General features: G+C 40.5%; 1 protein-coding gene across 6 annotated transcripts in view; it reads left to right on the forward strand.

Moving 5' to 3' along the window:
* The first annotated feature begins 1,567 nt into the window (after positions 1 to 1,567).
* LOC142664151 (methylated-DNA--protein-cysteine methyltransferase-like) overlaps positions 1,568 to 27,683 on the forward strand; it is a 359,289-nt gene continuing 333,173 nt past the window's right edge. The window contains exons 1-3 of one of the 6 annotated variants that reach the window (XM_075843138.1): positions 1,729 to 1,828; positions 10,502 to 10,551; positions 21,470 to 21,503. In XM_075843138.1, coding sequence (XP_075699253.1) covers positions 21,474 to 21,503 — 30 coding nt within the window. In that variant the 5' untranslated portion in view covers positions 1,729 to 1,828; positions 10,502 to 10,551; positions 21,470 to 21,473. Of the gene's footprint in view, positions 1,677 to 1,728; positions 1,829 to 1,869; positions 1,969 to 10,501; positions 10,552 to 19,561; positions 19,619 to 21,469; positions 21,504 to 27,683 lie in introns of those variants that run through there. The other 5 variants (XM_075843139.1, XM_075843137.1, XM_075843140.1 and 2 more) reach the window with 5 other exon arrangements.

Raw genomic sequence — 27,683 nt, forward strand, 5'->3', positions numbered from 1 at the left:
GTGTGTGGCTTTATCTACAGGGGGGGTGTGTGTGGCTTTATCTACAGGGGGGTGTGTGTGGCTTTATCTAAAGGGGGGTGAGTGTGTGGCTTTATCTACAGGGGGTGTGTGTGTGGCTTTATCTACAGGGGGGGTGTGTGTGGCTTTATCTACAGGGGGGGTGTGTGTGGCTTTATCTACAGGGGGGTGTGTGTGGCTTTATCTAAAGGGGGGGTGAGTGTGTGGCTTTATCAACAGGGGGTGTGTGTGTGGCTTTATCTACAGGGGGGGTGTGTGTGGCTTTATCTACAGGGGGGGTGTGTGTGGCTTTATCTACAGGGGGTGTGTGTGGCTTTATCTACAGGGGGTGTGTGTGTGGCTTTATCTACAGGGGGTGTGTGTGTGGCTTTATCTACAGGGGGGTGTGTGTGGCTTTATCTACAGGGGTGTGTGTGTGGCTTTATCTACAGGGGGGGTGTGTGTGGCTTTATCTACAGGGGTGTGTGTGTGGCTTTATCTAAAGGGGGGGTGTGTGTGTGGCTTTATCTACAGGGGGGTGTGTGTGGCTTTATCTACAGGGGGGGTGTGTGTGGCTTTATCTACAGGGGTGTGTGTGTGGCTTTATCTAAAGGGGGGGTGTGTGTGTGGCTTTATCTACAGGGGGGGGTGTGTGTCTGGCACTGTCTACATGGGGGATGTGTCCCTGCACAGTGTGATACTGTCAGTATGTAGGGACACATCCCTGTGAAAGGGGAATCGTAACACCCATTTGTTAATGCTTGTGCAAAAAGGTAGTGTTAGCAATAGTTACGGCGCGGCAGGGTGGTGGTGGAGAAGGGGGGCCCAAGTTTGGGTAACAGCCCAGGGCCCATGGTCTTCTTAATCCGCCACTGCAAGCAATAATGATTTGAAATATTGAGTATACCAAAGCCTTATAGATCGCATTGTGAAGTCCCCTAGTGGAACTAAAAAATATATTAATATAAAATAAGTTTATTATTAAAAAAAAGTGTGTAAATTTTTTTTCCATCCCCTGCAAAAAAAATAATAAAAACTAATAAGTACGTTTTGAAAAATACATCTCATCTTGCAAAAAAATAGCGCTCATACGGCTACGTTGACTGAAAAATAAGAAAGTTATGGTACATGGAATACGGCGACGACGAAACAAAAAATTCCTGCGGTCCTTTGTTATCAACAGTGATGCACAGAAAAAGTCCATAAAAGATGTATCAAAACGGGTGCAAATTATAAGCGGAGCAGTTGCCCATGGCAACCAGTACAATTCCACCTCATTTTTTTGAAGAACCAGTGGGAAATAAACACCCAACCTAACTGGTTGCTATGGGCAATGGCTTTATTTTGTCTTGCTCTAGTTTTGACAAACCTTCTCTCATGTGTGTCAGATTATAAGGATTTCTGGATTAAAGGAAGTTTTTTACATGGGTATTAGAGAAATAGAAAATAGTAGTTATTTTATTTTTTTTATCCTTGAAAACACCATAGAATCTTCCTTCATCACTGTAAACTGACGTTGCTGCCACACAATAACCTAGAAGCCGCTGCGGAGCCCGGAGCGGGAAACCGGAAGTGCACTGATATACTCAGGTTATAATCGCCAGCAGCTGCGCCGCGCGCTGCATTGTGGGACTTGTAGTCACAGCACAGTGGAGCTGCCGCAGTGTTCATGCTGCCTGGTAAGACGTGATTTGAAGTGTGGAGAGATGCGGCTCCATCTCCTCTTGTTAACCGCTGATCTCCTGTTATCACCGCTGCTGTGTTGTGTCACCTGTGTGACGCAGCTGGCGAGCAAAATGGCGGGAAAACAACCACAAGCTGTTGCTCACCGGTGGGAAGTTTATCAACTCCTTGAATGGAGCTCCGTGTGTCAGGAGTATGTCGTGACATGTCTGCATGGGCAGAGAATGGTTGACATGGCTGTTGTGGGGTTTCTGTCATTTATTTATAGTCTACTTACATTTATTTTTAGTATGTATGGATTTATTTATTTTATATTACTATATTTACTGTATAAATTACGTTACACTTGTATTACTATAGAGAAGTACTAAATAGATAATATTATTACAAGTCCTGTAATCCCTCATGTCTAGAACCTGATAGATGCTGAAGTGTCAATTATTCCAGATTATCAGTCAGTGTCCGTCCATATACCACAAGCAATGAAGTCCGAGTCCTGTCAGTGATTGGAGGAAAGATGGGACATGTTCTATGTTTCTTCGGATCGGAGACTCAGTCCATTTTTCACGGACCCGATTCACCCACTTAGGCCTCGTGCACACTTCCGCCACAGTTTTCACGGCCGTTTGTGACGGATCCGTGTGCCCGTTTTAGCGGCCGCGTGCCCTCCGTGTTGCTGAGCATGGTACTGTCCAGGGTGCTGAAAGAGTTAATGGGCTGCACTGATCGGCGGTAACTCTTTCAGCACCCTGGACAGTACCATGCTCGGCGCGCGGAAAATATAATTTTAATGTAATAAAAAATAAATTAAAAAAAAGTTCATACTTTCCTCCTGTCCGGCCTCCAGCGATGACGTTTCATCCATGTCACCGCTGCAGCCAATCACAGGCTCTAGTGGCGTCAGGATGACGTCAGAAGGCCGGCCTCCAGGGATGACATTTCATCCCACGTGACCGCCTCTGCAGCCAATCACAGGCAACAGCGGCCTCTGCAGCCAATCACAGGCTGCCGCGTCAGAAAGGAAGGTCGGTCTGGAGGAAGAGGAGGGACTCGTCACCAAGACAACGACCGGGTACGTATGAACTGCTTTTTATTTTATTTTTAATCAGCAGCCTCTTTTCTCTATCAGTGATTGATAGAGACAAGTGGCTGCCGATCAGTGTAATATTTCTGTAATGTTTTTCTGCCCGCCCGGCGGTTGCTAGGCAACGGCTCCGTCACACACGGACAGCACACGGATGCCTTCCGTGTGCCCTCAGTTTTTTTGACTCCCCATTGACTTGCATGGTCTTCACGGTCACGGAATCTCGGACCAAAGTAGGACATGCTCTACTTTGGATCGGAACGGAGCAACGGGACCGTCAAAAAAACTGAAGTGTGCATGGCCCCATTGAAATGAATGGGTCAGGGTGCTAGCCGTCAGAAGAACGGCTAGCACCCTGAAGGAAAACACTGAAGTGGGCATGGGGCCTAAAGTGAATGGGTCCGTGAAGACTATCGGGTGCCACTCGGATTCCGCCAAAACCGGCCCAAATGGCACAACGGTCGTGTGCATGAGGCATTGGTGTGGTGTGGTGTACTACATTTTTCAAAACCATACAAAGTCTTATATATTAAATTCAGTGTTTTTTTTTATTTAATTTTTTAAAATATAGTTTTTTATTTAGCCCTCTTTTTTTAGTGGAGTACAAGCGTGCTTTCCACTTTTGTTCAGATCTGTGTCGAAGGTTCCTGATGGCACATATTCGGTTAGAAAACGCTGAAAATAGTGCTATTTTTTTCTGGTAAAATGACAGACGCCATGATGGAAAGCAGATGGTGCCTATTAAAGTCAATAGGTTCCTTCGGGCGCTGATGGTGTCCGTCAAGCGACGGATCCAGTACTTCCATTTTTTCATTGCTGCGCTCTTAGGGTATGTGCACACGACCTCTTTTCAGACGTAATGGAGGCGTTTCACGCCTCGAATTACGCCTGAAAAGACGGCTCCAATACGTCGACAAACATCTGCCCATTGCCTGCAATGGGTCTTACGATGTTCTGTGCAGACGAGCTGTCATTTTACACGTCACTGTCAAAAAACAGCGTGTAAAATAACGGCCGCGTCAAAGAAGTGCGGGACACTTCTTGGGACGTTTTTGGAGCCGTTTTCTCATAGACTCTATTGAAAACAGCTCCAAAAACGGCCTAAAAATGGTGCGAAAAACGCAAGTTGCTCAAAAAACGTCTGAAAATCAGGAGCTGTTTTCCCTTGAAAGCGTGTGAACATACCCTAAGGCTTCATTCACATCTGGGTCAGGGCTCTGTTCAGACGTTCCGTCGGAGCTTCCCATCAGAACGGAACCCTGACTGAAACAAACGGAAACGATAGGTTTCCTTTTGTCACCATTGATTTCAATGGTGATGGATTCGGTGCAAATGGTTTCAGTTTGTCACCATTGTTTAAGTGTTCTGTCGTTTTGACGGAATCAACACCGTATTAGACTTCACACGGTCTGTTAAAACAATGGAAATACATTAGTCTGTGTTAAAAATACGTCCTTCACATGGACGTATAACTACGGTTGTCTGAATAAGCCCTTACATTCATTTTCCTTTTTACAATAAACCTTTAAGGCTGGGTTCACACGAGCATGTTCGGTCCGTAAAGGACGGAACGTATTTAGGCTGCAAGTCCCGGACCGAACTCAGTGCAGGGAGCCGGGCTCCTAGCATCATAGTTATGTACGACGCTAGGAGTCCCTGCCTCTCCGTGGTACTACTGTCCCGTACTGAAAACATGATTACAGTACAGGACAGTTGTCCCGCAGCGAGGCAGGGACTCCTAGCATCGTACATAACTATGATGGTAGGAGCCCGGCTCCCTGCACTGTGTTAGGTGCGGGACTTGCAGTAAAAAGACGCCCGCCTCAAAGAAGTGCATGTCGCTTCTTGGGACGTAATTGGAGCCATTTTTCACTGACTCCAATGAAAACCAGCTCCAATTACGTCCGTAAAAGACAACGCAAATACGCGTGCACTTGTCAAAACGTCTGAAATTCAGGAGCTGTTTTCCCCTGAAAACAGCTCCGTAATTTCAGACATTATTGGTGTTTCCGTGTGAACGTACCCTTAGACAGAGTCGAGAGTGGCTACAACAATTGTCTCGCTCTGGAGGACCAAGCGCAGTATACCAGAACCATTCGTTATACAGACAGCCCATTTATTTCAGTGGGAATTGTGTAATACTTTGTTTCCCCTGCAGCGGCGCTGTATGATAAATGAACACTTGCTGCCAAGTTCCATCACAAATTACAGCTGATCGCTGGGACAACGTGGACAAAAATTTTAATAGAAGATGTTATTTTTATATAGTGAGGGTCCCAAAACCCTCATGTGAACCTCTATATTAGCTCATTAGGGCTCCCTTTCTATTCCTGAATTTAAAGCAAACAAAACAAATGTTTATTTCTGTTTACCAGGGCACAAAAACAGCCCTAATTAGTTACTATGGGTTTAAAGACTTTTTGCATTTCCTAAGATCTGAGTAACCTATTGAATATTAAATATTTGTTGATGTATTTAGGCAAACGTCCCATCAATCATGTTGACTAAGATGCATTAGTGGGAACGTACACACGAGACGTAATAATGATGGATTAAGTTGCGTTTTCTTATTCTGTAAAACAGAAGACACCTTCAATTTTTTTTTTGCAAAATGGTTAAACATTCAAAGTTGCTGCGTCCTGCAAAATTTCATGCTAAATAGCGCAGTTCTGCCTTTTATTCTCATTTTATAGATACTTTCCCTCGATCACTCTTATGAGGCCAGTTTGTTTGTCAGATAAAGTAATACAAATGGCCGTATATTTGGCAGGAATTGTTGCTGTTCAGAGCTGTTGATGGCGCGCTGTCTAATGCAGTGTAGATACAATACCAATTCTGCTATATTGTGGTTGTGCTGAGCGGGCTGTTTTCTGTGTCAGTGCTTCTAACCTGTCCACAGGCACCACTGATAATATTGTTTTACAGATCCTCGAAAGTGATACGGATATGATCCATGTTCAAGTGTCTATGAAGTGTTAGGCTGGGTTCACACGACCATGTTACGTCCGTAATGTACGGAACGTATTTCGGCCGGAAGACCCGGACCGAACACAGTGCAGGGAGCCGGGCTCCTAGCATCATAGTGATGTACGACGCTAGGAGTCCCTGCCTCGCTGCAGGACAACTGTCCCGTACTGTAATACTAGTGTCGTACATCACTATGATGCTAGGAGCCCGGCTCCCTGCACTGTGTTCGGTCCGGGTCTTCCGGCCGAAATACGTTCCGTACATTACGGACGTAACATGGTCGTGTGAACCCAGCCTTAGGGTATTTTCACACGCAAACTCAAAAACTTCTGAAAATACGGAGCTGTTTTCAAGGGAAAATAGCTCCTGATTTTCAGACGTTTTTTAAGCCACTCCCGTTTTTTTGCAGCGTTTTTTTACAGCCATTTTTGGAGCTGTTTTCAGTAGAGTCTATGAAAAACAGCTCCAAAAACGTCCCAAGAAGTTACCTGCACTTCTTTTTCACGGCCGTTTTTCAAAACGCCCGCGTAAAAAAACGGCACGTCGGAACAGGACGCTGTTTTTCCCATTGAAATCAATAGGCAGATGTTTGGAGACGTTCTGCTTCCGATTTTTCAAGCGTTTACGGCCCGAAAAACGGCCGAAAATAGGCCGTGTGAACATACCCTGAGGGTATGTTCACATGCAAACTCAAAAACTTTTGAAAATGCGGAGCTGTTTTCATCGGAAAACAGCTCCTGATTTTCAGACGTTTTTTGAGTAACTCGCGATTTTTGCGCCGTTTTTGGAACTGTTTTTCTATAGAGTCTATGAATAACGGGTCCAAAAACGGCTGAAGAAGTGGCAAAAAAATGGCCCGTCGGAAACAGAATAGCCGAAAATATTCCGTGTGAACATACCCTTAGGCTGGCCGTGCACTTTAGATAGCGGTCAGGCAGACGATCGTTCAGCCGACAGGACAGCTATTTCTCCCGACTGCCCTATACACATGCGTGCTCAGCAAGTATGCGTGTATTTTCAATGGGAAAAAAGGGAGAAAGCCGCTGCCAGACTCCTTCATTTAGGAATTCATTTCTCACTTGTCTAAATTACAAGGCGTAATATATTGAAAATTGAAGGTACCCATAGACACTCAATAACTATTATTCTGACACTTTTCCACAGCAGAGGGCAAAAAAAACATGGGTGCCATTGGGAAACTCCAAGTGTGTAATCATTTGGGAGACGGTGATGGGTTGGTTGCCTTTGCTTTCCCTTAATAGAAGCCAGAGCTGATCCCATTGTCACTGTTATAGACTAAAGATGTCCAAACACATTAGATAAATGTCTTCTCGTCTCACCAACAATATAATGTGTATGTGGGCATCCCGACTGTAGGATTTCAACGTGCCCAATGAACTGTCACTTATCTTCAAGTGGGTTGGGAGGGTCTACCTCATGCTTATATACTTGGTAATATTATACATTATGTGCAGATACCATCTTTTTGTGTTATCAGCTTTGGATAACCAGGTGGTATTCCTAGAGGTAAATGTAATGTATTATCCCCCCATTCATCCATCAACTACTAGATTACATACATACAAACCCCATACAGTACACGGAGAGCACGCTGTCTTAAAGGAGAACCCCATTTACATTCTCTATTAGAGCGTATGCGCATTATAGAGAGGGGTTCCCCTCTTTGTGTCAGAATGAAGAGCCGCTCTGCAAGAATGGCTCCTGCTCTGGTGGACCCTCGGCGCGTCCTAACGTTACATGAATGGCAACTCATTTGAATGGCTGCCATGTAATATTACAATTCTGCTGCATCAGAGATGTATGACTGGTCGCTGCTTCCCCATCTGACTTCTTTTCGAAAAGGTGTTTTTCATGAGACCGCTCCTGTCTCGCATTTCTCCGTCCTTCGAGTACCACCTGCATCCCAGCAGGTCGTTGAAGTCACATATGGCAAAGGCCACCCCTTTGTGTAGCATTCCTACTGTATTTAGGTTGTTAGAATATTTCTACATTTTATGGAATATTGTTAGAAACTTGGTTACTTTATACATTTTCCTATCATTTTGTTGCAATGGGACCTAATATTCTCCTATCAGTCCAGTTTCCCAATTGGCATTTTCCTTTTATATAAATCCTATATACTTTCAACAACCCTTTTCCCTACCCTGGATCTATAAATACATGAGGTCATGTACATTATTTAATCTTCCCTCCTGGGTGTCATATTCCCAAATGATTTGTTGGTATCTTAGCATTAACAACAAACACACGCAATAGGGTTTCTGCCAGAAGATTACAATTTGAAGAATCTCCCAGTATTAATAAACCATTCATGTAGATTTCTATTGTTTTATCAGTTCATCTGTTACATTTAATTACTTTTATGATCACTTGGGCCTCTTTGTAGTTGAGGAGCAGCTGCTGTTCGCTCCCACCCTTCTTCATTGATCATCGCAACTTGGGAATGTTGTGTCCTGATGCTCCGTGTGATGCATTATGTTACAGTGACAGAAATCAGGCTTAAGCATCGACTGTATGACAGATTCATGCATCCTTCACTGCTTCTTTTTCATGCAGTGTAGTTGTTGAAAGGGTTATTTTGTCACTCACACACTTAGACTTGCATATCAGGTCAGCAGGAATATGAAAGCACTGACTCAACTGCACTGCCCTGTAGTTGATGTGGAAATGTTGATAAACTAATGGGGTATGAAATGTGGGCACTTTATATTATTTGCATACGGTCTCTGAGGAGGTATGAAGCAAGCAAAACGTGAACAAAATCTCCAGCCATTTCATAGGTAGCAGAGGTTTATATCTGCTCGTGTTCACACAATGTAATGCCGCACGTGGCTTGTTTTAGTGTCATGTACCGCTTGCAAATTCACTTTTTTTTTTGCTTTGACTTAGTTTTTAAATGGCCCTTTATTAGCAGATATCTTAAGTGATATACTGAACAGTTGTATTATTGGCGACATCTATGGTTAAACCAGTCATTATTTAGTTTCTTGGAAGGTACTGATTTTCCTTGCAGCGTAGGTTCCCACCTCATAGAGGTCGCCTTGTCGTGGCAGGTGGGCTCACACAATTTGATCAAAATGTGCGCTAAATACCTCCCTATTGTAAGTAGATTTAGCAGTAATGCACATTTATTTATATTTAGTGGCTTAGGTGACATTGGTGTTCGGCGTGTGCTGTTGCCATTTTCTTGAGTGCTGTATAAATTTGCAGTCACAGGCGTTTTTGCACCTGTATACATGTTTTGTTTCATTTTGTTGGAATGTGCTGTTCAAACATACATAGGTATATTATATATAGGTATAGATTATTTAGTCTCACATAAACAATGTAGCAAAGTGAGAGGGGTCGTCCAAACCCTGTTCTATGAGCAGCTTCTTTTTGAAGATTGGTTGTCCAGTTGGGATAAATCCTTAAAATCCATATGAGCCAGACAACTCTACCGAGAAGCAAGCACTTGGGTGCTTGTCTTTAATTTCCATCGGTTTTTCGTTCAAAAGGTACCGGTCAGGCTAAGGCCAAAAGGACACTCTCTTGGCTTCCGTTGAGCTAATGTAACCATGTGGACACGTTTAGCGTGTTCGTTGAGAGCTTTCTCGGCATACACTCTGAACGTACATCATTTACTTGCCGTCCTATATAAAAACACATTGCGATATCTCATCGAGTTGTGCCTAATTCAGCTCTGCTACATCTGTATATTTTGTGGCACTATTAATAAATCCTTATGTAGCAATTCCATCCACATCCTGATGACTATGACCCACTAACCAATACATTACATCTTGATTTATACAAAGGAAAAATGGCAAACACAATTAATACTAGTATCTTTTATATAGACCCTCACAAATGTTGCACATTTTTAGATTGTCTACATAATAAATACTGTCCTGGATTCCCAAGTAGCTGCACAAATAAAATATACACAATTCGGAACACTATAAAAAGATCTGCCCAATGTTTATTGAAGTTCCCAGGACCAGATATATCTACGATGGAGCAGTGGTCATAGTCAAGGCATCCTCTGCTTGAATAGGCTGATCACAGGGATCAATAGACTCCAATTGTACAAATATAGATAAGATAGACTTTGGTTTTCAATGTCCCTCTAAAATGTCCCCTCCATCCATTCTTTAAAAAAACAAAACAAAAGGGGTCTACCCACCCACCCCCTATAATAGAGGTGCATGTCTTATTACTTATATAGGATTTAATCGGTGTATTTTCACTAATGGATAACATACAGTATGGGAAGTTAAGATAGAGGGGGGCTATCTAAAAATGATCTTGCTGTTTAAAAAATATTAAATAAAAAATGCAAACAGTCCTCAGAAAGGCTGGCACTGTGATTATCTTCAACATTAAGGCGCTGTTTATTTATATGCCATATTTTTACAGGCACCGCTATGTCTTACAATAGATCGTTATCCGGCAGATCAAAGTTCTGCCGGCTCCGTGATGAGAGGGGACTTCAACAAGCTTCATCTGTTGATTATGACTCCTTACAGATGATAGATGACCCACTGAACTCTCAAATTCCTGTTTTGTGCTCTAGGAAATATATATTTAGAGAGACATATCCTATTCTCTATTTATTATTGGCTGCTCTGAAGCCCATTTTTCTAATGCATCACATTACATATATGTGGAAACGATAACATTGACGTGTTCCATCTGACATTTGGGCTGCAGTTGGCTTATCATCCACTCGCAGTATTTATAATTTACTTTTTCTTCTCTTTTTTATAGGCCGAGCTTCTTCATTGACAACAAACGTGGCTTCTAGACCTTCACTGAAAGTAAGTTGCAGTGAAAACGCTGCCCCCTTCAGGTGCACTGTATATGCTTTACAAGAGTTCACATAACAAGATTTGGTATTCCCCGGTGTCCAGCAGTTGGTGTTAAGTCTGCACTTGACATGATTGATGCTGCTGTGTAAATTGTACTAGCGCTGACATGGCCGGTAATAGGCATCAATGGATCTTTTTTTCCACTACAGATCTATCTTTTGCAGAATAGAAAATATTCTGTATATTAAAAAGCTATTCCAAGAGGCACCAATAGATGCAGTTACTGATACCGCATTGCATATGAATGATGATGATAACCACATGTTTTATTTAAAATATTATATGTCTTATGCTGTTTTCCTTCTGTAAGTCCATGTACTGTAGCACAGATTCAAAAACACTCTCCTGTATGGACAGGACCTATAACACAGTCCATTCTCCTACAGTGCATACACTTACACTGGCAGAGCAGTAGTCCTGAGAAAGCAGGAGTAGTGTGAGCGTCTGTAGCACAACACAACTTCCAGGCACGGTAATGGTGGCCATTAGATGTTGTCATCTAGCTTCTGATAAGGCCATGTTCACACTTTTTTTTTTTTTTCTCTCAGCTAAATGAAAAACTGCTAGCAAATTGTCATCACTTTTCTATTTGTTTTTGTTTTTTTTTCAATCTGTCACTTGCAATTTTATCAATTAAAATATGCATAATCAAGCACTAGCAACGTGGCTTCTCTTTTTAATAAACACCATTAAGCTGTGACGGATCAGTCGTCCAATTGATCTAAACAGTCCGTCATGATATGTAGAATTTTTAAGACTTCACAAAATTTTAGGAGTAAACGCACATCAATTTTATTACTATTATTTTTTATATTATATGTTTTATCATCATTATTGTTTTTTAGGGATTGCCAATTCAAAGTGTAAAACACATTAATCCATATCCATTTTTATTATAAAATATTTTTAAAACAAAAGTTTTCCTAATTTTGTAACATGTTTTCAGTTCAGTGCTGCGATTAAAAAAATGTTTACTTGGCCTCTTACTAAACTAGTAAAAACTCCATTGCAAATTTGTGTTTTGTTTTTTTTTGTCATTAAAAAGATTTTTTTTAAATTATTTATTTGTATTGTATATGTATTATTTTAACCCCTTCCCGGCGTTTGTCGTTAGTATACGTCATGAAAAGCCAGTGCTTCCCGCAAAATGTTGTATACTCGCGACAAATGGATGGCACCGGCTCAGAAGCGGAGTCGGTGCCCTCATCCTCGGATATGAGCTGTATCTTACAGCTGACACCCTGCTGTAATGGCGGGGACCGAAGTTAGCTTAGATCCCCGCCATTAACCCCTCAAATTCAGCGGTCAAAAGCGATCCTTGCATTTAAGGTGTTTGCAGCTCATTGGCACCCCAGCAATAAAATCGCCGGGGTGTCGGTAGCTGCAATGGCAACAGGAGGCCTAATTGTGGCCTACCGGTCGGCCTAGTACGGAAAACTTCCAGCCCCCACCCGGAGGCAGGGCCTAAAAGGCTTCCGTAGCCGTCGGCAAGATGGCGTCATCAGCGGTGGATGTCAGCTGTATGTTACAGCTGACATCCACCTGTAACGGCAGGAACCGGAGCTAGCTCCGATCCCTGCCATTAACACCTTAGATGCAGTGATCGAAAGCAATCGCTCCATCTTTGTGGTTGTCAGCAGATCGGCAGCTCCGCCCTGCAATCGCAGGGCTGCCGACTGCTACAATGGCAACAGGAGTCCTAGGAATGGCCTCCTGATCTGCCATTATGGAAGCCGATAAGGCCCTACCCGGAGGCGAAGCCTAATCGGCTTGCTGTCAGTGAATGACTGACAGATCTAATACATTGCTACATTGATCTAATACATCTTATACATTTTTTCATTGTATTAGAAAAAAATCTGACAGTTGGACCTTCAAGTCACCTAGTGGGACTAAAGCAAAGTGGGAAAAAAAGTGAAACACAATCGCCCTTTTTCTCTTATCAAGTCCTTTATTATTGAAAAAAATAAATAAACCATACATATTTGATATCGCCGCGTCCGTAGCGACCTGAACTATAAAAATATTATGTTATTTATTCCACGCGGTGAACGGCATAAAAAAAACCAGCAAAAAACAATGCCAGAATTTTGTTTTTTTGGTCACTTTACCCAACAAAAAAATTGAAATAAAAAGTGATCAAAAAGTCGCATGTATCCAAAAATGGTACCTATAAAAACTATAGCTCGTCTCACAAAAAACAAGCCCTCATACAGCTCCGTTTTCCGAAAAATTAAAAGGTTATGGTTCTCACAACGTGGCGACAGAAAAATACATTATTTTTACAAAAGTAATTTTATTGTGCAAAAAGTTATAAAACAAAAAAGTGCTATAAATTGGGTATCGCCGGTTAACATGTAATTTATAACACATGGTGAACGCTGTATAAAAAAAACTGTGCCAGAATTGCAGTTTCTTGGTCTCTTGCCTCCCAAAAAATAGGGTAAAAAGTGATCAAAATGTCTCATGTACCCCAAAATGGTACCAATAAAATCTACAGCTCGTCACGCAAAAAAATAGCCCTCATACCACTACGTCTATGAAAAAATTTAATTAGTTAAGGCTCCGATAAGTCAGGAAATAAAAATATGCGGTTGTGCCGGCCCGAGGAGAACATTTCTTCTGTTTTAAGAGGCGATTTATCGAGGCCCTAAATTTAGGGAACCAGGAAGGGTAGGGCCCAAACATACCTGCTGGAAGTGAGGGCGCCCGTATTATACCAGGACAACACTTTCCCAGCAAAATTCCCCAAACTGCAAAGGCGCGGAGTGTGGACCAAAAGGGGAATAAGAAAGGACATTTATCAGAGCGACACCGGCCTGTGCAGAAAGGATTGCTTCACAGCGTAACACACATCTATGGATCATTTTATTGTTTTTTTTTTACCCCATTATTATACCACCTGACTATGCCCCTGATGTACTCTGCCAGCTCAGATATGCCCCACATTATAAATGGAAACACCAGTAATACTCAAACAAATCTACTACCAAGCAAAATCCATGCTCCAAAAGCCAAATGGTTCTCCCTCCTCTCTGAACCCTACAGCGTGCCCAAATAGCAGTTTACTTTCACATATATGGCATCACCATACCCGGGAGAACCCTTTTAACAATTTTTGGGGTGTGTGTCTCCAGTGGCACAAGCTGGGCATGACATATTTGCCATTGAAATGGCATATCTGGGGAAAAATTGACATTTTTACTTTGCACCATCCAAGGCGCAATTATTTATGGAAAAGACCTGTGCGGTGAAAATGCTCACTACACCCCTTTAATAAATGCCTTGAGGGGTGTAGATTCCAAAATGGGGTTACTTCTCACGGGTTTATTTTATTATTTCGCATCTGAGCCTTTACAATTGTGAACCAATACTTTGTAAGTCGGCAAATTAGGCCTCAACTTCACATGGTACTCATTCACTCCTGAGCCCTGTCGAATGTCCAGGCAAAAGATTTGTGCCCCATGTAGGGTGATTCTAAAACCGGGAAACACCGCATAATACTTAGAGAGCTGTCTTGTTATGGTGGCACAAGCTGGGCACCACATATTGGCATATCTGTGGGGAAAAAAAATCCCATTTTCACTCTGCAATATCGAGTGCACACTAATTTCTGCAAAACCCCTGCAGGGTTAACATGCTCACTATACCGCTAGGTGAATACCTTGAGGGGTGTAGTTTCCAAAATTGAGTCACTTCTGGGGGGTTTCCACTGTTTTGGTCCCACAGGGGCTTTGAAAAATGCGACATAGTGCCCAGAAACTAATCCAGCAAAATCTGCACTCCAGAAGCCAAATGGCGCTCCTTTCCTTCTGAGCCCTGCCGTGTGCCCAAACAACAGTTTATGACCACATATGGGGTATTGCTGCACTCGGGAGAAATTGCTTTACAAGGGGTCTTTTTTTCCTTTAGTTTTTGAGAAAATGAAAAATTTTGAGCTAAAGCTACGTCTTATTGGAAAAAAAGTATTTTTTATTTTCACTGCCCAATTCTAATAAAATCTATGAAACCCCTGTGGGGTCAAAATGTTCACTATACCCCTAGATGGATTCCTCAAGGGGTGTAGTTTCCTAAATAGTCACTTTTTGGGCGTTTTCACTGTTTTGGTCCCTCAGGGGCTTTGCAAATGCGACATGGCCTCCGCAAAGCATTCCTGCTAAATTTGAGCTCCAGAAGTGGCACTCTTTCCCTTCTAAGCCCTGCCGTGTGTCCAAACAGCCGTTTATGACCACATGTAGGGTATTGTTTTACTCGGGAGAAATTGCTTTACAAATGTTGTGGTGCTTTTTCTCCTTTAGTCCTTGTGGAAATGAGAAAAAATTGGCTAAACCAACATTTTCTTTGAAAGAATGTCGATTTAAATTTTCACTGCCTAATTCCAAGAATTTCTGCAATAAACCTGTGGGGTCAAAATGCTCACTATACCCCTAGATAATTTCCTTGAGGGGTGTAGTTTCTCAATTGGGGTCACTTTTGGGGGAGTTACGAGGTTTTGGCCCTGCAAGAGCCCTTCAAACCTGACATGATGCCTAAAATATATTCTAATAAAAAGGAGGCCCAAAATCCTCTAGGTGCTCCTTTGCTTCTGAGGCCTGTGCTTCAGTCCAAAGGCACTAGGACCACATGTGGGATATTTCTAAAAACTGCAGAATCTGGGCAATAAATATTGAGTTGCGTTTCTCGGGTAAAACTTTGTGTTACAATTTTTTTTAATTAAATATGAATTTCTTCAAAAAAAATATGAAATTTGTAAATTTCATCTCTACTTTGTTTTCATTCCTGTGAAACATCTAAAGGGTTAAGAAACTTTCTAAATGCTGTTTTGAATACTTTGAGGGGTGAAGTTTTTAAAATGGGGTGACTTGTTGGGGTTTCTAATATATAAGGCTCTAATAGCCACTTTACATCTGAACTAGTCCCTGAAAAAATAGCCTCTTGAAAATATGAGAAATTGCTGCTAAAGTCTTGTAACGTCCTAGAAAAATAAAAGGAGGTTCAAAAACTATGTCAATCTAAAGTAGACATATGGGGGATGTTAATTAGCAACAATTTTGTGTGGTATATCTGTCTGTCTTACAAGTAGATACATTTAAATTGAGAAAAAGGAACTAATTTTTCACTAAATTTTGGTGTTTTTCACAATTAAATACTAAACGTACCGAGCAAATTTTAACAGTATCATAAAGTCCAATGTGTAACGAGAAAACCATCTCAGAATCCCTTGGATAGGTAAAAGCATTCTGAAATTATTACCACATCAAGTGAAACTTGTCAGATTTGAAAAATGAGGCTCTGTCAGGAAGGTCAAATGTGGCCAAAGCGGGAAGGGGTTAATTATACGTTATTATTATTATTATTTTTATTAATAAGCCTTCAATTACAATAGTAAATTGGAACATATTAGATTACTGATATTTTGCAGTCAATGGCAAGTAAGCAGGTAATTAAAATAATAGCAATAATATAATTATTTCGATGTCATTTTAATGTGTGTAAGTTTACTTTGCTCTTTATGTATAAGCTGTCATTTACTTCCACTGTTGGACAGTGTTCAAAGTTCAGCGAATTGACAATATTTATGTGGCCTTCTGAGAAGCACCTCGAGAGATGATATCTATAACTTCTTTAAAATGAGATAAAATATTCTTCAAATTCATGGTTACTTATCACGGATGACAGGAAGTGGGAAACATAATTTTGTTGCTCGGTTATTAATACCACAGCTCCTGGGACATAGCATTTTAGTAAACATAAATTTGAGCAGGTAACCACATCACGGCTGATAACCTCTTGAGCTTTCGTATATTAAATTGTTCTAATATATGTTAGAGTTTACGTAAAATAACTCCCATTAGGGAAGCTTGACTGAATACTTTAAATGTGTCATTTCTTTCTCATGTTCTGTGGGGATAAACTGGATTCAATCTTTTTACTTTTAAAGAACGGTTTTATTATTAAATATATTGCAATTATGTCAAATGTATGTTTGACATTTAGCGTGTGGTCATTCCGCATTTCAGTGTATTTCAATGTATTTGCTGCATGAAAATAATATTAATAATAAAAATAATATATTTTATTTACTTTTGGGACTTGTATACGTTTTTTTTAATTTAATATAGTGTGTAGACCTACAGACTGTTTGGACACTATATAAGAAATGGAAAATAAATCCTGTTCTGTTATTAAAGTATCATCATTATTTATAATCTAAAAGGCAAAAGAAAAAAATATCAGGGCCCATTAAAGGGGTTGTCTGTACAATAAGGCCCTATGCACACGAACGTGTTATTGCGTCCGCAATTCCCCCGAAAATCCACGGGAGAATTGCGGACCCATTCATTTCTATGGGCCCATACACACTATCCGTGTTTACACGGGTCCCCGCATGTCCGCAAATCCGTGCCGCACAAACTCAGGACATGTCTTATTACGGCCCGCAAATTCGATGCGGACATGCCCATAGAAGTCAATGGGCCCGTGGAAAATGTGGGTACACCTCCGTGTGTCAACCGCAGTTTGCGGATTTGCGGAAGTGTTGCTAGGCGACGACCGGGAATGAGTTCTGTCGTCATCCTGTTTTACCTAGGCTTTTTTTTTTATCCGCATTTTGCGGATTACATACGGATGAACTGCGGAGGACATTTCACGGAACACGGTCCTGGAATTTGCGGACCAGAAAAACACTACGGTCGTGTGCATGAGGCCTAAGCGTGTGTGTATATATATATATATATATATATATATATATATATATATATATATATATATATATTGTATAAATTATAATATCCTGATGTACAGGTGTATGATAATACATTATAAGTATTAAATAAAGTTGTTAAAAAGTTGTCCGTTCATGGGATTAAAAAAAATATATAACAAAAAAAATTAAATCCACAGGATATGTTATAAATGTCAGATAGATGCGGGTTGCACCTCTGGGACCCACACCAAGCTCTAGATCGTGCCCCCCTAAGCCCCCGTTCTACCTCTTTGCGTTCCAGCTGATTTCCGACCATGGAGGAGAAAACCGCGTAACTCGCTGAGCTATGCCGTTTCCGTAAGCCCCACAGAACTGAATGGTAGTTACGGAAACAGCGTAGCTCGCATGCTACGCTGCTTCTGTAACTGACATTCACTACTATGGGAGTTACGGAAACAGCTAAGCTCGGCGAGTTGTGCTGTTTCCGTAACTCCCGACCATGTAATCAGTAAGTGACCGGGAGTCCGTGTCAGCACAAAAAGCTAGAACAGGGTTTAGGGGGCTCCGCTCTTGAGATAGGTGCGGGTCCTAGAGGTGGGACCCGCATCTGTCTTACATTTATGACATATCTTGTGGAAATGTCATAAATGTCCCTCGTGGGAAAACCCTTTAACATAGGTTACACTAATTTATTTGTTCCCTGTGGAACTAGGTCTACATAACTTAATTCAGGAAAATAGGTTTTTGCCTCTTCCTCTACGGAATATGGGTGCTTTAAAATGCTCCCTATATTTTTACTGTCTGGAGGGAATTAGGTGTATAGTCATCAATTGCTGATTATGTAGTCTCTTAATACATTAATATAAGGTGGAGCATTTGTACTTTAAAAAATATCTCCAGTAGTTATGCTAGAAGTATGAACCGATCATCTCAAACAAAAGTTTGTTGTATATACTAAGGAACTGTGGATTGCTGCAATTGAATTGTATGATGTGATACCATAATAGACCAATGGATATTCCTACGGCGTAAAACGCAGAGAAAGAGCGCCACTCTTGTCCATGGACTGTGTGTGGTATTGCAGCTCAGATTGCAGTGATTGGGGCTGAGCTGCAATACCAGTCGCAGTCCATGAACAAGAGTGGCGCTGTTTTTGTGGAGGTGAGGATAAAATACAGATTTATTTTTTATAACCTCATGACCTAACTTTTAAGGCATCAGGACATTTTCCATTTTGTTGTTCTTTTCATCCATTTTCCTTCTGTTTTCTGTCAGTTTAATGGAATGACTTAATAAAATATCTATCACCGGATACATGCTGTTCTGTGCTGAACATGTCTAGTGTTGTCTTGTAATGAGCTGATGTGTGTAGATCTGTATTTGTATACTACATCGCTACATGTCATGTCTAACAGTATAGAAATCTATAGTGTAACAACACACCGTACATATTGATCATTCAGGAAATGTAACCGTATCCAATGCTTTGTACATGCCTGGTTACCTGAGCTTAATGTCACAATCACCTTGAATGCATCACTTTTGTTGCTAAATTCTTGCTGGAAAAGGCAGGACAGTGGTAAAAAACATGCTACTCTTCTAATGTCTGAACGTTTTTAGAAATAATGTGTCTCCGACTGTAAGAAAATTAGTGTTCCCCACTTTTTTTAGACCGTTTTTTTCTTCTAATTTCACCCAATATTATATCTCCATACTGCCATATTGTGCAAAGATAATACTGCCATATACAGCCCACATATAATTGCAATTAAATCCCCAAATAATACCGCCATACACCAATAAGTACCGGGTGGTTTTACCTTAGTCCTGGCATTCCCATCCCCCGGAAGAAGCCTCTAGGAAACAGCTCATTTTGCCACCCCCGTAAACCAGTCTTGACTCCTACAAATTACCCCTGATGTTTAGGCTTATACACCTTCTGACGATCTGATACTAATTCTTATTCTTTTCTCGGCAAACAATCCTACAAAGTCTACTAAAAGATTTTTATGCATTAATATTTATAAATTTTTATTTAAAAAAAAATTATATATAAGGATCTTCTGGGCCCAGACTGGTGGAATAGTATAAAGGGGGCTTTACCAGTATCACAGCTATTTATTTATTTTTTTTCATCTTTGTGATCTAAGAATTTCGTCTCTGCCTTCTCCCCTTAATTATTTCCTTTTCTTTCTTTATTACTCCTTGAATCTATTCTGGAGCGGTTTATCAAGGCTGTGATGTCATTTTACAACCTCAAAATCATATCCTCTCATTGCCAAAGCTTGTATTGCATCTCTCTCTGGACAGGTAAGATGCAATGTGGCTGCAATATGATGGACCTTAACCTTACAGGTGATGTAACACCAAGCCCCTGCCACTCTGCTGGGTCCTTTCCTCATTGGTCAGAGAGATAAGACTCTGAATTAAAGTGCATAAACAATACCCCAGTCTAATTAATTCTGGGGGATATTTATTAATTTGGGTGCTCCGTCCAAGAGGTGCGCCACCGTGCAGAATGTGCCAGATTCATGAGCAGTATGCAGTCCCTGTTGATGAATCTGCCATAGGCTAAAAACAATGCCAGGTTGGAGATGGGCTTTTTCGCCCTCGTAGCAAAGGGGCTTCACGAATATGGCATTCAACCCCAACTCTTACATTTTACAATGTATTTACACCAGAAAACATTGATGAATATGCCCTAATGTGTTTCGGTGATCAACTTATCGTTACGAGTCCATCTTCGCTAATCCCTAGCATTCAGCTGGTGTCTTTGTGAGAAGGTGCGCGTAGCCACTTACCCTGCGGAGACCACTCTTGTATTTTGCATGGCGCCTGTTCAAATGCAATAAACGGTCACGCCAAGTAGGATAGAGCTGGAAACACTATGCAACAACTCTTCACTCTGGCTTATAGAGGGGGTCGTGAGCAATTGACTCTGCTTTATGATATCAATATGCCCTATGAACAGAAATAGTTTGTGGGCCACAGTGGCCCCTGAGCAGCAAGTTGTGATTGTATGTTCTAAAGGAATCATTCCCATTCAGACCGATAAGCCGCCATTAGATCATTCAGAAACACCTGTTGAATTTGTAATCATCCTAAGGTTAGTAACCGTTCTTCTCTTTACCCCAACAGTAATGCTATTGATAATAATCCTCATAGCGTTTGGTGGGTAACATTCTTGGCCACTGAATGTGTTGGCAGGGAAGGTGTTAAATCATCCAGATTTAATAGTTTTCACTATTGTCTATTTTTCTATATATATTTTTATTTTATTTTATATTTTCAATCTCCTACTGTTTAGGTATAGCTGCCGTAGCATTATGAAGAATGATTGATGATCCAGGAAAGTTTCTTTTGAAGCACTTGTTATATTGTGCAATGCACAGGGGGGTCAGCTACACTTGAGTGATGCATGATTTATCCGATATCCCTGCCACTTGCTCAGATAAAGCTGCTATTTTATCGAAAATGCCATAGATGGTGATTTAGAATTTATAAGCTACTTCTCCCTCCTCCCCCGCCTCCTCCTTTCCAAATAATTGTCCCGATTACTTTCTGGTTTTGCAATAAAACGTTAGAGGTAATTGCACACAAATGTGATAGAGCGCCAAAACACAATAAAATTAACCTGAATTAGCTCGCTTGTCAATGAGAAGTATTTATGAAATGCAGTACTGTAATAAGGAAGACAGATATTATAGCTCCTAGGTGAGGTATTGCTTTAATGTAATACTCTTTGAAATTTTAAAAAGAAACCATTATAATGGAAAACAGTGTTTTGAAATTAAGTTCTTATAATAGGAAGCAATAACGCATTGGAAAGGTAATGTTTTCTTGTATGGTGTGCTTATGTGAATTAGCCTTTTTTTTCTTTTTTTTTATATTGCCGTTTCAAGTCCTACAGGGAATTGTTAAGCAGACAAGAACCTAAACCGGTTTTGATGAACCAAATTTCTAATTATTTATGAATGAATATAGCAACTTTTGTTTTTTCTTTTATTTTTAATGGGTTCTTTTTCTAATTTTAGTACAGGATTGTAAGAATTTAATTTACATTGATATCCTAAACTACTATAAAATTGAAGGATGTCTTCATAACCCCAATATTTTTATAATGGTTCAGGAGTAAATTCTCATTCTTGTTCTTTGTTACAGCTTCATGAGTCTGCTTAGAGGCCACGGTCTAGAGGTACTATTGCTGTGATTTTATCCAGTTTGTAGATAAATCCTGTCTGAATAAAGTTAAAGAGGCTCTGTCACCAGATTATAAGTGCTCTATCTCCTACATAATCGGATCGGCGCTGTAATGTATATAACAGCCGTAGTTTTTATTTTGAAAAATGATCATTTTTGAGCAAGTTATGAGCAATTTTAGATTTATGCTAATTAGTTTCTTAACGACCAACGTGTTTTTACTTTTGACCAAGTGGCCGTTGTACAGAGGAGTGTATGACGCTGACCAATCAGTGACCAATCAGCATCATACACTTCTCATTGTTCCAGTCCATTGTTACAGTGTGATTGTGCAGTGAAAGAAGCTGGGCTGGAACACTGAGAAGTGTATGACGCTGATTGGTCACTGATTGGTCAGCGTCATACACTCTTCTGTACAACGCCCACTTGGTCAAAAGTAAAAACACGCCCAGTTGGTCATTAAGAAACGAATTAACATAAATCAAAAATTGCTCATAACTTGCTCAAAAATTATCGTTTTTCTAAATAAAAACCACTGCTGTTCTCTACATTACATCGCTGATCAGATAATGTAGAGATAGGGCACTTATAATTTGGTGACAGAGCCTCTTTAAACACTACCTGATTATTTATCTTTTGTCCTTCCTACACTTTGTCCTTCCCACACCTTAAATGGGTGTTCACATTCCGGATATTTACGGCATATCCACAGGATATGCCAAAAACCTCCGATGCGTGTCCCACCTCTGGAGACCTGCATTGATCTCTAGAATTCTGACTCCCGTCCTGCCTTCTGTCGCTGGCCCCGGCCACTGAGTTACAAAGTGGGTAGGTATTACAGTAACATCCGTACGTGTTTTGCTACGCTGTTTATGAAGCTCTCATAGAAGTGAATGGGATTTACGGAAACCGTGTGGCACAGCGAGATTGGCTGTTTCCATACTCCTGGTCACCTTGTAACTGAGAGGCTGGAACTTAGCAACAAAAGGTAGAATGGGAGTCTGGATGCCCAGTTCTAGAGGTACAGTGGATATAAAAAGTCTACACACACCTGTTAAAATGCCAGGTTTTTGTCATGTCAAAAAAACAGTACAAGATTAATTATTTCAGAACTTTTTCCACCTTTAATGTGACCTATAATCTGTAACAACTCCACAATAACTACAATAATGTGGCTGCATAAGTGTGAACACCCTCTTATAATTAGGGATTTGGTTGTGTTCAGAATTAGCCAATCACATTTAACCCCTTCCCGACCACTCCATGTAGATTAATGGCTGCAGCGCTGGTCCTTGTGCCTGCAGCCTGTTAATCTACTTGTGCTCCTAACGGAGTGGACAGGCATTCCCCGCAGCCTGGGATCTGTCAGTGCTGGCTTCTACTAGCAGCCTTAGTACTGAGTGAAGACATCGGGTGGGATCTCAGTCGTGATCCCCGCCGATAAACCCCTTAATCCGGCGGTCAATATCGACCGCCGCATTTAAGGACTTACAACATCGGCACCCCGCTACACGATTGCAGGGTGCCAATGGTTCCTATGGCAACCAGAGGCCTAGTAAAGGCCTCCGGTTCTGCCATCTACGGAAGGTCGATTGGGTCCTGCCACAGGCCAGAGGCAGGACCTAATACGATGTTTGTCATTGTCAAACTGACAGGTATAATACCCTGCAATATATAAGTATTTCAGGGTATTATAACAACGATCCAACAGTTGGATCTTCAAGTCCCTAGTGGGACTAAAAAAAAAAAAAAAGTTAATTTTTTTTTATACAAATAAAAAAGTAAAAGTTCCAAGTAACAAAAAGAAAAATCGCCCTTTTCCCCCTTATAAAGACCTTTTATTATTAGGAAAAAAATCAAAACAATTAATAAACTATGCATAATTGGTATCGCCGCGTCCGTAACGCCCTAAACTATAAAAAATATAATGTTATTTATCCTGCACCGTGAACGCCCTAAAAAATAATAATAAAACAATACCAGAACCGCTATTTTTTAGTCACTTCAGCCCCCCAGAAATTGAATAGATAAGGATCAAAATGTTGCATGTACCCAAAAATGGTACCAATAAAAACTACAGTTTGTTCCGCAAAAAACAAGCCCACACACAGCTTTCTTGATGGAAAAATAAAGAAGTTATGGCTCTTAGAATATGGCAACATGTAAACTAAATACGTTTTTAAAACCGTGATTTTTATCGTACAAACACAGTAAACCATAAACAAAACCTATATATATATATATATATATATATATAGATATATATATGATATCGCCATAATCGCATTGACCTGCAGAATAAATTAAATGTCATTTATAATGCACGGTTAACGCTGTAAAAAAAATAAAAATAAAAAACAATAGAAGTTTTCACGGCCTAATTCCACTAAATTCAGCAAAAAACCTGTGGGATCAAAATGCTTACTATACCTATACCTCTAGATAAATACTTTTAGCACTGTAGTTTCCCAAATGGGATCACTTTTGGGGCATTTCCACTGTTTTGGTATCTCAAGGGCTTTGCAAATGCGACATGGCACCCGAAAACCATTCCAGCAAACTTGAGCTCCGAAAGCCAAATTACGCTCCTTCCCTTATGAGCCCTGCCATGTGTCCAAACAGCTTAATGCCTTGTGGGGTATTGCCGTAATCAATTCCATTAAGTTCAGAAAAAAATATGTGGGGTAAAAATGTTCACTATACCCCTAGATACATTCATTGAGGGGTGTAGTTTGCCAAATGGTGACTTTTTGTAGGTGTTTCCACTGTTTTGACACCACAAGACCTTCAAACCAGACATGTAAAATATATTCTAATAAAAAGAAGGCCCCAAAATCCACTAGGTGTTCCTTTGCTTCTGAGGCCTGTGCTTCAGTCCATTACAACACACGGGCCACATGTGGGATATTTATTAAAAACTGCAGAATCTGGGCAATAAATATTGAGTTGCGTTTCTCTGGTAAAACCTCCTGTGTTACAGAGAAAAATGGATTAAAGTGGATTCTCTTAAAAAAAAATAAAATAATCTATACATTTCACCTCCACATTGCTGTAGTTCCTGTGACACACCTAAAGGATTAAGAAACTTTCTAAATGCGGTTTTAAAAACTTTGAGGGGTGCAGTTTTTAAAATTGGGGTATTTATGGGGGGTTTCTAATATATAAGGCACTCAAAGCCACTTCAGATCTGAACTGGTCTACAAAAAGTGAAAATGTCAGAAATTGCTGATAAAGTTCTAATCCTTGTAACGTCCTGGAAAAATAAAAGGATGTTCAAAAAATGATGCCAACATAAAGTAGACATATGGGAAATGTTAACTAGAAACTATTTTATATGGTAATACTATCTGTTTTACAAGCAGATGCATTTCAATTTAGAAAAATGCAAATTTTTGCTAATTTTCTCTAAATCTTGGTGTTTTTTTTACAAATAAATACTGAGTTTATCGACAAGATTTTACCACTAACATAAAGTACAATATGTCACGAGAAAACAATCTCTGAATCGCTTGGATAGGTAAAAGCATTCCCAAGTTATTACCACATAAAGTGACGCATGTCAGATTTGAAAAAATCGGCTGCGTCCACAAAGTCAAAACAGGCTGTGTTAAATAGTAGTCAGTACACAGCTGCCATTATTTAAAGTGATTCTGGGTAACCCCCTAATAATGTTCAGCAGTTCTATTAGGATTTTCCTGACATTTTCTTGCATGTGACCGCAAAAGTCATGGTCCGTAAAGAGCTTACAACACATCAAAGGTATCTGATTGTTGAAAGGCATCAGTCAGGAGAAGGGTACCAAAGAATTTCCAAGGCATTAGATATACCATGGAACACAGTGAATACGGTCATCATGAAGTGGATTACATTTGACACAACAGTGACATTACCAAGAACTGGACGTCCCTCAAAACTTGATAAAAAGACAAGACAAATATTGGTCCGGGAGGCTACCAAGAGACCTACAGCTGCAGGACTTCCTGGCAGGTACTGGTTGTGTAGTGCATGTGATAACAATCTCCCGAATTTTTCATATGTCTGGGCTGTGGGGTAGAGTGGCAAGACGGAAGCCTTTTCTAACAAAGAAAAACATCCAAGCCCAGCTATGTTTTGTAAAGACCTACATCAAGTCTGCCAAAAGCATGTGGGAAAACATGTTCCGGTCTGCTGAGACCAAGGTTGAACTTTTTGGCCTTAATTCCAAAAGGTATGTTTGGCGCAAAGCCAACACTGCACATAACCAAAAGAACACCATACCCACAGTGAAGCGTGGTGGACGCAGCATTATGCTTTGGGACTGTTTTTCTGCAGCTGGAACTGGATCTTTAGTCAAGGTGAAGGGAATTATGAACAGTTACAAATATCAGCCGATATTGGCACAAAACCTGCAGGCCCCTGCTAAAAAGCTGAAGATGAAGAGGAATTTCACCTTTCAGCACGGCAACGACCCAAAGCAAACATCCAAATCAACAAAAGAATGGCTTCACCAGAAGAAGATCAGTGTTTTGGAATGTTCCAACCAGAGCCCAGACCAGAATCCCATTGAAAATCTGTGGGGTTACCTGAAGAGGGCTGTACACAGGAGATGCCCTCGCAATCTGACATATTTGAAGTGCTTTTGCAAGGAAGAGAGGGCAACAATTGCCAAGTCAAGATGTGCCATGCTGATAGACTTCTTCCCAAAAAGATTGAATTATGTCAAAGTCAAAGGGTAATTCAACAAAGTATTAGTTTAAGGGTGTGCATATTTATGCAACCACATTATTTTTGTTATTTATTTTTATTTTTCCACCCTAATAGATTTCAGTTTGTTTTTTCAATACAATTGTACAGCTTATAGGGGACATTAAAGGTGGGAAAAAGTTCTGAAATGATTCATCTTGTACTGATTTTGTAACATTACAAAAACCTGGCATTTTAACAAGGGTGTGTAGACTTTTTATATCCATTGTATGTGTGGGACTTATATCTATCAGACATTTATGGTATATCCTGAGATGGGAATACCCCTTTAAAGCATAGCCATATTGGTTGGCACTTTTGATATAGCGTCTTAGAAATTGATGGTAAAACATTGTTATTGATTGATCACACTGATAAAAGTGCAGATTAGCCTTCAGTTTTTGTAAAGCTAGTTGCCAATTTGCACAAATGGACAATGCAACAAAACCGATAAATGGCGATATTTCTGTAAGTATATCAAACGTAATTCTCATACTTTGGCAACTTCTCGAACTCTTGATTTAGGCCTTATTTCGACAAACATGTCCGTTTTGCGTCCGCAAAAAAAGGACACGTTTGTTATACGTTGCATTTCCATGTGACATCCGTGTGTGTTCAGTGTGGCATCAGTTGTTGTCTGTTTATGTACACATTTCTTTATTTTACATTTTCTCTTTATTTATTATGAACTTGTGCGTGAATCAGTGTGCTTTCCGTGATTTTCACGCACAGTGGGTGCGCGATGCCCAAAAGTCGCACTTGAATAGGACATGCAGTGAGTTTCACGCAACGGAAACACGCTGCGTGAAAAACACCATGTCTGAATGGCCCCATTGAATTGCACAGGTCTGTGTGACGTTCGTGTGAATAATTTGAGAAGTTTGAGGAAAAAACGGATTTCCCTGGCGCTGCTAACTGGTAAAACCCTTCTTGAGTAGTGAGGATTTAAAACAAGCAAATGTAATATCAGATATTGTTTTATTTACTACGCGTTTCAAGGCCGGACCGGCCTCTTCATCAAGTAAAATACTAAAATTTCCTGAAACTTCTCAAATTACCATTTACCACTGGACCCTTTGGATCCGGATCGGAACCCAGACTGCAGCAATATTGTAAAACACACTTTCAAGGATGTTGTGCTCCTAACACAACCAACCAGGTCCGCAGAACTGATCAACTATCTGTGGCTTTTTTACTATATAATTTGTGTTGTGTTTTCTCCTCTACTGTTCGTGTGAATAAGGCCTTACTATATGGTCAGTTTTACGTTTTAGGTGAAAAGCCTTTTTCAAAAGTTTTTTTCCAGTTTTAAAATAAAAAGAATTGTGGCCAATGCCTTAAGCCTAAAATAACGGTCAGATGCTCGCTTTCAAATCCCCTGCCTCTCCAGCACTGATGGTCGCTGCTGGTACATCACTGCAATGATTGATGTGCTATAGGGCGAGTGACCGCT

The sequence above is a fragment of the Rhinoderma darwinii genome, chromosome 11, assembly GCF_050947455.1.
Source record: "Rhinoderma darwinii isolate aRhiDar2 chromosome 11, aRhiDar2.hap1, whole genome shotgun sequence".
Lineage (NCBI taxonomy): Eukaryota > Metazoa > Chordata > Amphibia > Anura > Rhinodermatidae > Rhinoderma > Rhinoderma darwinii.